Consider the following 12548-nt stretch of genomic DNA (forward strand, 5'->3'; position numbering starts at 1 on the left):
AGATTTTGGGAATTCACATTCAATATAACCATACTCTCTGGTTAATTTTGCCTTGTTTTGTTTGGTTCTTAATTGAATACTACCCATTCTTCGATCATTCCATTGGCTATAAGATGAATATGTTTTTAGGATGCATCCTATCTCAGAGGAGCAGGTCACGAATATGTATTTTTTGGACAAATACATATTTATATTAAGATGCAGTCAATTCAAAATTTCTATTCCCTTTACTAAACGAACATGAATTCATTATCCTACACGTTCACAAATCATACCTATACCCCCCCGTATACTTGTGTTCTTCACTGACGGTTTCCTGGGTGGTCCGAGCGTCTCCGGCCACCTTGCGCGTTGATCCGTCAACACTCCTTAACCATCCACTTCAACCTCCTCCCTACCCCCATTTAATACACCTACTCCAGATACTACGGAGCCGGGAATCCTCCACACCTCACTATGCGATTCTCTACGACCGCCCTCCTGGTCACCGCACTGGGGTGGATCACCGCCACGACCGCACACACCATCCAGCTCAAGTCTCACTCGCGAGAATGCTTCCACGAGGACCTGCACAAGGACGACTTGATGACCGTCACCTTCCAGGTGGGCGACCGAGAGTTTGGAGGCAGTGGGAATCTGGACATTGATTTCTGGGTATGTCGTGAAATTGTCTCGATGCTGATGAGGACGACCGAGGGAAACAGACTGCTGACCCCTTTCCAATTCCAGGTCGAGGACCCCCACCGAAACCGCCAGTACTACAAGCAAGCCATCCCTTCGGAAGACTACTCTTTCACCGCGCGCAGCGACGGCCGATACTCCTACTGCTTCAGCAATGAGGGCTGGACCTCCAACTCGAAGGAGGTCTCGTTCAACGTCCACGGCATTGTCTACGTGGCGGAGTCGGAAATGAACCAGGACCCCCTAGAGATCGAAGGTGAGAGAACGAAATCCGTCACAGGACGTGAACACATAACGGGATACTAATGGCATTGGGGCTAGTCCGCCGTCTCTCCGATAACCTGGCGCAGGTGCGTGATGAGCAGTCGTACATTGTTGTCCGGGAGCGCGTGCACCGGAATACCGCCGAGAGCACCAACGGCCGCGTGAAGTGGTGGAGTCTCTTCCAGTTGATCGTGGTGATTGGCGAGGGCATTTTTCAGGTCTGGTGGCTGAAGCGGTTCTTCGAGGTGAGTGGAGTTGAGTTGCAGCTAGGGAATCCAAACGTCTGTACTAATGATATGATTTGGGGATTATAGGTCAAGCGCGTCGTCTGATGCTGCCCTTCTTGGGCGCCCTTGCACGAAGTATGACTGCGAATCGGGGGGTTTCTGGGTGTTGGATTGGATGCTGAGACGAAAACCGGACATGTTGTTATGCAACCATCCATAGCCGCTAATAGATTCTGTACTACCAATTCTGTGCTTCTCGTAGTTACATAGTCGCGACAGGGATTGTTTGTCGTTGCCATGGAAGATGAAAGACATCCTGCCCCGCAGTCTCTCTCTCTCCAGCAACAATTTCTTTTCTTCGCTCCCCATGTAAGGACCGTCATCCTAAGACACCCGGCGGAATCACCTCGAGCGCCTTACATTTATCTATCGCTCTATCTATCGGAGATGGGCCAGAGTAGCCCCTTCGACACCAGTGATCCGCTCTTCCACGTCTGCTGGCGGCGCCAGTCGTGCTCATCGTGCCTGGCAGGCGATGTCGCGTGCAGCTGGTGTCCCATTGTATGCCCACAGTTTCTTTCTTCTTTCTGCTATATATCATATTTGTCTTTCTTTCTTTCTTTCTCTGCTATATTTACTGCATCTAAATGTAATAATTGATGTTGTTTGGTTTTTGTCCGGCAGCATGCAGCGGTGCTTGTTCCTTCTCCTTGCATCCCGGAATGGTGTTTCACCTCTCTTCCGCTTCCTCACCTGGCCATGTCAATTAACTCGCATCAATAATAGTCTTCGGCGTGCGTGCCCAACCCGGGCCGCCTCCCGATCTTCAGCCCCATCCGCTCCTCGCATCTCTGTCCGCTCGGCTCCAAGGAACGATGGGAGTTGCGCGCTGCGCCCTTCGGGTGCAACGTCAGCACCTTGACGGTCCTATCTGTTTTGGTTGCTGTGCTATCCTCGCTAACGCTGGCCGGACTGGTGTATGTGGTTGTTTGGGCGGTGCAGCGGCTGCGCTCCCGTTGGAAGGATGCTCAGTATGAGCTGCTGGATGATGGCCAAGGGCTGGAACCGACGTGTTTTGGCTTCCGGGCCTGGGGACCCCTCGCGTGGCTAGTGAGTCTCGTGGGCGGCCAGGGCCAGGAACAGGCACAAACGTCGGGGGAGCCGGAGGAAGAGAGCAATGAGACGAGTCCGTTGTTGAACTGAATATTGCTATCGTATGACCACTGAGTTTCCCGTTCAAGGAACCTGTTGTTGCTTTCATCTAGGAGATTTTTACTCTATTGCTGTGCCTGACGTCGGGGATTTATTTTGCTGCACGCTGCTGCCCAGGCATGCTGGGGTCGATCTAGACCGGCCTCGTTTTCTGAGTGACATGGAATGGAAGTATAGAACCAATTGAATATTTCTACAACGAAACGCAGATGATCTAGCTCAAGTGTCCACTGATAATATCATCTCCCGAACAACATCCGCCAGATCGTCCACCGTTTGCTTTCCCCGAGGAATGACATGCCCGCCTCCATGGTCAAACAACTCGGCGGTGTCCGGATCGCAGACATTGTACAGGGCCATGGACGCATCAAGGAAAGGGTCTGCCGCACCCACGACATGGCAGGTGGGAATGGTGATCATCTCGCCCTCGTCATCGCTGTCTTCATCCGACGCCAGGATTGTCGCGCCAGTCTCTGGATCTAGTACAGGCCATCCGCAGACGAGGATGGCGCATTTCAGTCTTGGAGCTCGGCCGAGCTGCTTGCGCCTGCGTTCCTCTTCCAGAATGAGCGTGGCTGCGATTTTCGCACCCTCGGAGTAGCCGATTACGCCGGCGATATCGTCCTCCGTGTCTAGGATCCCAATTAACCGGTCCATGACTTTGCGAATACTGGAAAATGTGGGTTGGCCCGCCAGATCCATGGCGAACTTCATGGTATCTTCCGGGGTGTCGCGTCTGGGGAAGTCCAAAATATTGAAATTGATCAGATCGGGGTCATCGACTTCGGCAAAGGTGAAATTGGGCGGCGGCCCAAAGAAGTCTTCCAGCCCTGGCGGAGGAGTGAAGGGCGTCGTGCCCTGAGTGAAGTAGAAGTCAGCAGAGCCGTCCGATAAGAGACGATCGCAAAATGGCCCTGGATGCACGAGGGACGGTCAGATCTATCCATTGATTTAGAACGTGCTGGGCTTACCCAGCTGCGTTTTAAACGCCTAAACCACCGTTAGCCTCAATTCAACTTCCACGTGCAGATAAGTTTAAACGGACCTTAGCATTGCAAAATGCACCTGGCAGACAGAGAAATCTCATGATGGCGAGCAAGTATACCGATGGTTGGACTAAACGAGTAGAGAGAACAATATCATATCCCGCCCTCACGGAATGAGTATGAGTAGCAGCTGAGGCAAGATAATGGAATTCCTTGCCAGGGACTCTTGAAACACAGGGGAGATCCGAGCCCCCCCTGCGCTGGAATGCACCCTCACTTTAGCAAGGGCCACGGGACGAACAATAATGGTCCGAAGGACGGCGCTACACGGGGTATGCGGCGAATTCGATGAACTCAACCGGATCTACAGCCCTAGGTTCGGACTAACGACCGTGTGTCTCTGAGCCATCCTGCGCCCTGTCTTCAGGTTCACAGTATTGGTATGCGTCATCAAGGAACATGGCATGGGCCTTGACTCCAGCTATCCTTGCCCGATTCATTGACCTCCCCAGGGCACGATCTGCGGTTGCACGCTGGGTCGGCATGCAAGGGACGACATCGACCCCCATAACTCGATTGGACTACGTCTTCTCTGCCGACCTGCTGACCGGCCAGATGGTCGATTCCGATACGTGGCCGACTATATATCCGATTCTCCCCCAGTAAACCGCGGCCCTGCGCTAATCTAGATTCCCTTTTTTCCGACTTTGCTGGGCCATGTTCGTTCCAAGTAACTACCTGAGCTAATATCTTGGAACATCCCGACGTGCCCGTTCTCCCCAAACATGCGCCTTCAACCGCCCGAAGGGGCTGGGTCACCAGTCACCAATGGGGTGCACAAGGAGGAGATGTCCGTCGATGCACCCAAGCGCATGGCCATTATCGGCATGGCCTGCCGCCTACCGGGGCAGGTGTCTACCCTCGATGACTTCTGGGACCTGTGCTCGCGTGCCCGGAGTGCATGGTCTCCGATTCCTAAAAGTCGATTCAATGCCGAAGCTTTTTCTCACCCTAACCCTGATCGATCGGGCTCTATCAGTGCCAAGGGCGCGCACTTTCTAGACGAGGATATTGGCTTGTTTGATGCGCCTTTCTTTAAAATCACCCTTCAAGAGGCACGCTCTCTCGACCCGCAACAGCGCATACTGCTCGAATGTGTCTACGAAGCTTTGGAAAATGCAGGTGTTCCAAATCACTCTATCGCCGGCCGAAACGTCGGTGTGTTTACAGGAGGCTCATTTGCGGACTACGACTCGAACAACACCAAGGATATGGAGTCAGTGCCTATGTACTCAGCCACCGGCACTGCTTTGTCACTGCAAGCAAATCGCATTTCATATTATTTCGATCTGACTGGGCCGAGTGTCACGGTCGACACGGCGTGTTCTTCCAGTTTGGCTGCCTTGCATCTGGCATGCCAAAGTATTCGCAATGGTGAATGCTCCATGGCAATTGTGGGAGGTTGTCATCTGAACATATTCCCGGAAGCCTTTGTTTCTATGAGTCGGGCTCGGTAAGAACATGCGATATCAATGATGCCTGTTTTCAGTCACTAATTCCTTATAAAGGCTTCTTTCAGAATCTGGCAAGTCATATGCATTTGACCACAGAGCAAGCGGATTTGGCCGCGGCGAAGGTGCGGGGGTAATCGTTTTGAAATCCGTGGAAGACGCACGCATAGCTGGAGATATCATCCGATCAGTGGTTGTCAACAGCGGTATCAACCAAGATGGACGGACAAGAGGCATTTCAATGCCCAATAGCGCCGCCCAGGAAGCCTTGATGCGCCATGTTTACAAGTCTGCTGGTATCAGTCCGTCTCAAACAGGATTTGTTGAAGCCCACGGAACGGGGACCAAAGTTGGAGATCCCCTGGAAGCTAGGGCGTTACAGGCAGTCTTTGGAGAGGGACGCACACCGCGGCAGCCGCTATTTCTCGGCTCGGTGAAGTCCAACATTGGTCATCTGGAAGGAGCTAGCGGTATTGTGTCGGTGATAAAGACTGTCCTGATGCTCGAACGTGGCTTTATTTTGCCCAATTGCAACTTTGAGAAGGCCAATGAGGAGATCCCCCTGGACAAATGGAATATGAAGGTGAGATGACTGCGGAGAAAATGTTGTGCAAGAGAATATGCTGACAATTTGTTATCGAACAGGTTCCAAAGAAATTGCAGCCCTGGCCACGGGGTAAAACTTATGCCAGCGTGAACAATTTTGGTTTCGGTGGAACCAATGCCCACGTCGTCCTCGAGCGCGGTCCTCGGCATGACGGCGAAGGAATGCAGAACACTGACCCTCTTAAGCGCAAACTGTACGTTGTGTCAGCTCACGATAAAAGGGCAGCCTTGCAAATTTCAAAAGAATTGGCAGCCTATCTGGACCTCAACCCACCGGCGTTCACAGACAGCTTGATGGACAAGATAGCTTACACCCTCGGTCAGCGGCGAAGCTTTCTCCCGTGCAGGGTGGCCATATCTGCATCTTCATATATGGTGTTGAATGAGTATCTGTCTAAAGACCCAGAGGCGATTCGCTCCTCTCGTGAGCCAAGTGTTGGCTTTGTATTCACCGGACAGGGAGCACAGTGGCATGGCATGGGTAAAGAGCTTCTGGGTACGTATCCAGTTTTCCAGAAGACAATGCAAGCTGTGGATACTTGTTTGAAGGCTCTCGGGGCAACATTTTCCATTACAGGTATGTTAACCACTTTACTCCGCCCTGGTTTGCAAGTGCTAAAACTCTCGAAGAGGAGTTATTACTAGAGGATTCAAATAAAAGCTCACTGTCTGCGGCCTACATGAGCCAACCGGCTTGCACGGCGATCCAGCTGGCACTGGTTGACCTTCTTGCGTCTTGGGGAATTCGTCCCAAGGCAGTCGTGGGGCATTCGAGCGGAGAAATTGCAGCGGCCTATGCAGCAGGAATTTTGAGATTGGACGAATGCGTTCGCGTTGCATATTCCCGCGGAGTCGCAGCAAATCTTCTCGCAAACGACAAAACAGTCCAGGGAGCCATGCTGGCAGTGGGTGCCAATGCTGGGGAAGTCCAACAAATTCTGGACGCCATGCGAGGCCAACGAGCTGTCGTCGCCTGCGTGAACAGCGAGTCGAGTGTTACATTGTCTGGTGATCGAGATGTCATTGTGGAGCTCCAAGCCGCCTTGGACAAGGAGGGTATATTCACCCGCCGACTCCAAGTTGATGTCGCGTACCATTCTCATCACATGCAGCAAGTTGCCCAGCAGTATAAATCATTGCTTGGGAAACTCGCACCTCGAGCGTCCGACATTCCGTTCCATTCAACGGTTCGTGGCGGTCTGGTCCCAGGAACTTCTTTGGATGCCTCCTACTGGGTCGATAACCTGGTCTCTCGTGTTGAGTTCGTCAAGGGCTTGCAGAGTCTGCTGGCAGACACACATGCCTCTACTCAGATTACCAGTTTGGTTGAGATCGGACCTCATCCTGCCCTTCAAACGCCAGTCAAAGACATTGTTCGATTACACGCACCCACACGGAATGTACAATATTCACACACTTTGAAACGCAAGCTCGACGCGATTGAGGCGGTCCAAAACCTGGCTGCCTCTCTATTTGTCCAGGGGATGACGCTCGACTTCGAAGCTATCAACTTCCCAGATCTCGGGCGAAGTCAAAGAAAACCTACTCTTCTCACCAACCTCCCAAAATACCCCTGGAACCACACTGAAAGGTACTGGTTTTGCTCACGCTTGGGTCAAAATCTCTTTCATCGCCAGTTCCCGCGCAATGATCTCATTGGCAGTCTTTGTGTTGAGAATGTGGACCTTGAACCTCGCTGGAGAAACATCATTCGCGCCGACGATCATCCCTGGGTTCGTCAGCATCGAGTTCATGACAGCAATGTCTATCCCATGACTGGATTCCTCGCCATGGCTATGGAGGCAATCTCGCAGCAGGCACAACTGCATCACATCACACCAGGCAAAATTCACCTTCGCGATATTTCCATCAGTCGTGTCCTTGCAATCCCAGACAATTCAGCGGTGGAAACCATGATCAGCCTGCGGTCATGTCGAACCGAGCCGGGTAAGTCGGTTCGTGGTTGGCATGAGTTCAAGGTATTCTCTTGGGCTGAAGGCCGAGGCTGGGATCAACACTGCAACGGCTTCGTGATGGTTCAAGAAGTCAAAGACGCAAACCCTGTGGATGGATCTCGCCAGCAGGCAGCGGCGGACGCGGAACTCTCTCAGAAGGCGTTGGAATTGCACGACTCATGCAATGTGCCGGTGGACAGTCAAGTTCTATACGACAACATCACACAGTGCGGTGTGGAATATGGCCCAATCTTCCATGGATTGTCGAACATTACTGCCAGCACAAACCAGCAAGCCATGGCCACAATGATTGTTCCGGACACCAAATCCTGCATGCCATACGAACATGAAAGCAATTGCATTGTTCACCCAGTGACCCTTGATCGAATTTGCCAACTCATGTGGGTTCTCCGGGGATATGGCCAGCTAGACGGTCCGAAGACCACCTATGTCCCATCACATCTCAAGAACGTTTCAGTTTCACTAACTCATGAGATACGCGCTGGCACTCAATTCAAACTCTATGGTCATCGATCTGGAATTGATCCAGCAACCAACACCGAGAACAACCGCATTATCGCGACTTATCCCCTCAGTTCCACAGACGTTGTCATTGACATCAACGGAATGACACTCGTACCCATGTCTAACGATATCAGAGGCTCCAAGGACAATACCCCCGACCCTATGTGCTACAAAATCTGCTGGGAGCCCTGCTTCGAGTTCCTTTCTGAGAGCGACTACCAAAAACTCCCCCGCCCTGACACTGACGCTGTTACCGGAGGACAAAGAATGAGCCAGCTCGACCGTGTTGCTGAGCACTACCTTCGGCAGGTATTGCGATCAGTGCCAGAGGAGGAGTTTGAGTCCTTCCCAAGCTACCATCAGAAATTCTATCGATGGGCCCAGAAGACATGCCAAGCTGCCGGACCAGCAGATGACCTCTCGGACCAGACACTCAAGGAGATGAGGACAGCAAACGGAGCGGGCGATCTGACATGCAGAGTCGGCGAGCTTCTTCCCCAATTTCTTCGCGGCCATGTCGACCCGCTTACTGTCATGCTGGAGGATGACCGGCTTAGCAAGCACTACCAGGACCTCGACAGTCTGCGCGAAGCCTATGCGAATGCATCAGTCTGCATTGATAAAATGGCCCACCAGAATCCCGAGCTCAATATCATCGAGATTGGTGCTGGAACCGGAGGTGCTACCTTGCCAATCTTGCAAAGCCTCGGTGGAGGTGAAGCCGGATCCACGCCTCGGTTTGGTCACTACACCTACACCGACATCTCTCCAGGATTTTTCGAGAAGGCAAATGCAAAATTCGAGAATTGGAGCCATCTCATGACATACAAGACTCTCGATATCTCGGCAGATCCGACTGGGCAGGGTTTTAACCTGGGCTCATATGATATGGTCATTGCGTGTAACGTCTTGCATGCCACTCCCGAAATTAACCAAACCATGGCAAACATCCGCTCTCTGTTACGACCCGGTGGCAAGCTGATGCTCATTGAGGAGACTGTGTCAAAGGCGAGGCATTTTCCGTTTGCACTTCTGCCTGGCTGGTGGCTCGCCAGTGATGAGATTCGCAAGGACGGGCCGCTTCTTAACGTTGAGGGCTGGAGCAACGTGATGAAGGCAAACAATTTTTCCGGAGTTGACCTTTGCCTTGAAGAATATCCGGGAGCTTCTCACCAGTCTGGATGCTTGATGATGTCTACTGCCAATGGCACAAGAACTGGACCGTCAAATCCTGGAGATGTAGTCGTTGTTGGAATGGATTCTATCGGAAGCGTGTCTTCTCTAGCTCTGGAAGCTGGGTTGAAGAATATCACTGGCTCTGCACCAATGACCATCGACGACGTGGCCACCACTGATGTTACAGGGAAATGGTGTATTTTCCTTGGAGGGATGGATCGGTCAACCCTGGCGCATCTCACTAAAGACAAATTCCAAGCCATTCAACGCTTGACCAGCCGAGCCAGAGGATTGATGTGGGTGGCCAGACACAACAAAATCAACCCGCGGTCTCTCGGTTCGAACATGATCATTGGCCTTGCTCGGACAATCAGGTCGGAGACTGGTCTGCCATTCGTGACACTGGATTTGGGCGAGCAGGAGCGCATGTCTGATGCAGAGGCCGTGGAACACATGCTTAATGTATTCAACAGCACGTTTTGCCGCAAGTCACAGCTCGTGCAGGGGGACATGGAGTTTGTTGTTCGCAATGGAAATGTCTGTGTCCCTCGTCTTCTCGACAACCCGGCTCTCAATTTGAGCGTTCAACAGGAGACGCAAGACACGCCACCACAATTGCAGCTGTTCAAGCAAAACAGAGCGCTGCGTCTGAGCGCAGGCGAAGGCCGTGTTCTGGATGAGTTGTATTTCACAGATGACATTGCATACACCACCCCGCTACCGGCTGACCACATCGAGATTCAAGTACATTGCACCGCCCTCAATTTCCGAGATGTCTTGATGGCCATGGGTCAGCTTCAAGGAGACCGGCTTGGCCAAGAGTGCAGCGGTATTGTCACCCGTGTCGGGGCCGCCGTGGCCGATTTCAAGACTGGAGATCGGGTATGCGCAATGTCGCCTGGATCACTGTCAACCTACACGCGCTGTCCAGCATCTGCGGCCTGGCCCATGCCAGAGAACATGCCATGGGAGGTAGCAGCGTCAATTCCAGCTGTTTTCTGCACTGCGTACTACTCCCTGGTTGACCTCGGCCACCTGGCGCAAGGTGAGAGCATTCTCATCCATGCTGCCGCAGGAGGTGTTGGGCAAGCAGCCATCATTATTGCCCAGCGTATCGGCGCCAAGATCTTTGTTACCGTTGGAAGCGAAGAAAAGAAGAAATACCTGATGGATACCTACCAGCTCAAAGAAGATCAGGTATTTTTCAGTCGCGACACTTCCTTCGCTCAGGGAATTCATCGCGCTACCGGTGGACAGGGCGTGGATGTTGCCCTCAACTCCTTGAGCGGCGATGCTCTACAGGCAACCTTCGAGTGTGTTGCTCCGTTCGGTCGATTCATTGAGCTAGGCAAACGCGATATCACTCAGAACTCACGATTAGAAATGGCCCATTTCAACCAGAACTTGTCATTTGCTTCTGTTGATCTGAACATGGTGCGGGAAAAGCGACCGCAGCTGTTGAAGCGATTGCTACGTGACTCTTTCCAGGTTTTCACCGACTCTGAGGCCCAGTTGCGCTGGCCCATTACTAAGATTCCTGTCTCCGACGTCGAGAATGGGTTCCGGGCATTGCAGGGTGGCCAGGTCATTGGTAAGATCGTTGTCCAAATGACGGATGATGCCATGGTCAAGGTGAGAAAGAAACTCTCTCAAAAAACAATTTGATAACTTGAACTAACCATAAAAATGAAGGTTCATCCGCCCCGCAAAGAAGAGGCTCTACTACGACCAGATGCTTCGTATGTTGTTGTGGGTGGAACTGGGGGTATCGGCCTCGATCTTGCCAGCTGGCTACCGCAAAAGGGAGCAAGACATCTTGTACTTGTTTCCCGGAGCGGAGCATCGACAGAAATGGCTAAGAAGACCGTCGAAGACCTCACTCACGCTGGGGTCACGGTGGAGGTTTGCCGATGTGATATTTCCAACCAGCAGAGCGTGGAACAAAATTTGGCTCCATTGCTCAGCCGATCACCTCCTGTTCGTGGCGTCATCTATGGTGCTATGGTCCTTCGGGTACATATTTTGACATTCTTATCATTTTTGACTTGCATGCTAATTTTTCTCAGGATACGCTGTTTGAAAAAATGAGCTTCGAAGACTATGAAACCGTTGTGCGCCCCAGAGTTCACGGAATCTGGAACATGCAACGTGCCTTGCAGAACACCAAAAACGTTGAAAATATTGATTTCTTCGTGACACTCTCTTCCGCCGCCAGTTTTGTTGGAAACCTGGGCCAGTCAGCATACAGCGCCAGCGGAACATTTATGGCGGCACTCGCCCAATATCCCGACACAGCGAAGATGCCATGTACAACGATTGACCTTCCCATTGTTCGTGGGGTGGGATACCTGGCAGACGACGAAAAGCGCGAGCAAATAGCCGCGCAACTCGGCACCGAATCTGTTGATGCAAACGATATTCGCGGCCTTGTTGCTGCCGCAATACGAAAGGAAATGCAGGAGACATGCGATGGTCACTGTGTGGTAGGATTTGACGGTGTCAAGACTACCCCAGCGACTGAGCAGCCATTCTGGGTGAACGATACCAAGCTGTCTCATCTCCTGCGTCTGTCAACCCTCGCTGAAGCAGGGACGCTTGCCGATGCCGCGCAGGGCAGCACGGACATCTCACCCGCTTCTGCAGTCCGGCAGTCTCGAGCCCGCGAGACCGCCTCCGCAGTCATTGCCACTGCAGTATTACAGAAAATCTCCAGCATTCTCATGCGTCCTGCGGAGGAACTGGACCCAACAGTGCCCATCTCTGTTTATGGGCTGGACTCGCTGGTTGCCATTGAGATCAGAAACTGGATCACGCGCGAGCTGGAGGCCAATCTGCAGATTCTCGAAATCTTAACAAGTGATTCTGTTCCGGCTCTCGCTGAGCTGATCCTCCGAAAGTCAGGCATTTTGACCCCCGAAGTAAAGGCGGAGTGGGGATTGAGCAAGCCTGAGGTCCTGGTAAATGGAGATGGAAAACATTGACAGGGGTACCGAAAATAATTTGTGCCTTGGCACTGTGTCAAGGATTGTATTCTAATCTGTTTTCTTTGTGATTGTGTTAGAGAGTTGTATTTTACTTTGCTTTCATTTTTAATTTTGTTAGAACAAAGATTGATGTTCACCATTTGTATTTGATTTACTATTGGCGCATGAAACTTTAGATAACAAGGCGAAGCAAACAAGAAGAAAATTCAAATGAATGATAAAGACCAAACACTGCCTAGGTTCTCATAGATCTCAGAATAGTTAATTCACACAATATGTCTGCTGGGCTTTGCTACGTGAAACATTTATCATGTCTATGCTTATCTTGGTACCAGGACCGACACGACAGAGGTTCACAAACTTCACCAACTCTCCATTTATGACAATGCAGTGTGCTCCCTTGCTCCCGGTGCACCATTGC

General features: G+C 51.8%; 3 protein-coding genes across 3 annotated transcripts; 2 read left to right on the top strand and 1 right to left on the bottom strand.

Moving 5' to 3' along the window:
- Window positions 1-456: 456 nt before the first annotated feature.
- On the top strand, window positions 457-2375 carry PFLUO_LOCUS5214 (p24 complex component; the record flags this gene model as incomplete). Its single annotated transcript, XM_073782641.1, has 4 exons — window positions 457-654; window positions 730-937; window positions 1003-1190; window positions 1959-2375. The coding sequence occupies 4 exons, from the start codon at window positions 457-459 to the stop codon at window positions 2373-2375; spliced, it is 1011 nt and encodes a 336-aa protein (XP_073639276.1).
- Window positions 2376-2603: 228 nt separating this feature from the next.
- On the bottom strand, window positions 2604-3471 carry PFLUO_LOCUS5215 (uncharacterized protein; the record flags this gene model as incomplete). The annotated part of the gene is made up of 3 exons (XM_073782642.1): window positions 2604-3298; window positions 3356-3374; window positions 3430-3471. The coding sequence occupies 3 exons, from the start codon at window positions 3469-3471 to the stop codon at window positions 2604-2606; spliced, it is 756 nt and encodes a 251-aa protein (XP_073639277.1).
- A 684-nt stretch (window positions 3472-4155) lies between these two features.
- Window positions 4156-12124, top strand: PFLUO_LOCUS5216 (Type I Iterative PKS; the record flags this gene model as incomplete). Its single annotated transcript, XM_073782643.1, has 6 exons — window positions 4156-4883; window positions 4939-5464; window positions 5527-6064; window positions 6118-10775; window positions 10836-11156; window positions 11210-12124. The coding sequence occupies 6 exons, from the start codon at window positions 4156-4158 to the stop codon at window positions 12122-12124; spliced, it is 7686 nt and encodes a 2561-aa protein (XP_073639278.1).
- Window positions 12125-12548: the final 424 nt, after the last annotated feature.

The sequence above is a fragment of the Penicillium psychrofluorescens genome (assembly GCF_964197705.1).
Source record: "Penicillium psychrofluorescens genome assembly, chromosome: 3".
Classification (NCBI taxonomy): domain Eukaryota; kingdom Fungi; phylum Ascomycota; class Eurotiomycetes; order Eurotiales; family Aspergillaceae; genus Penicillium; species Penicillium psychrofluorescens.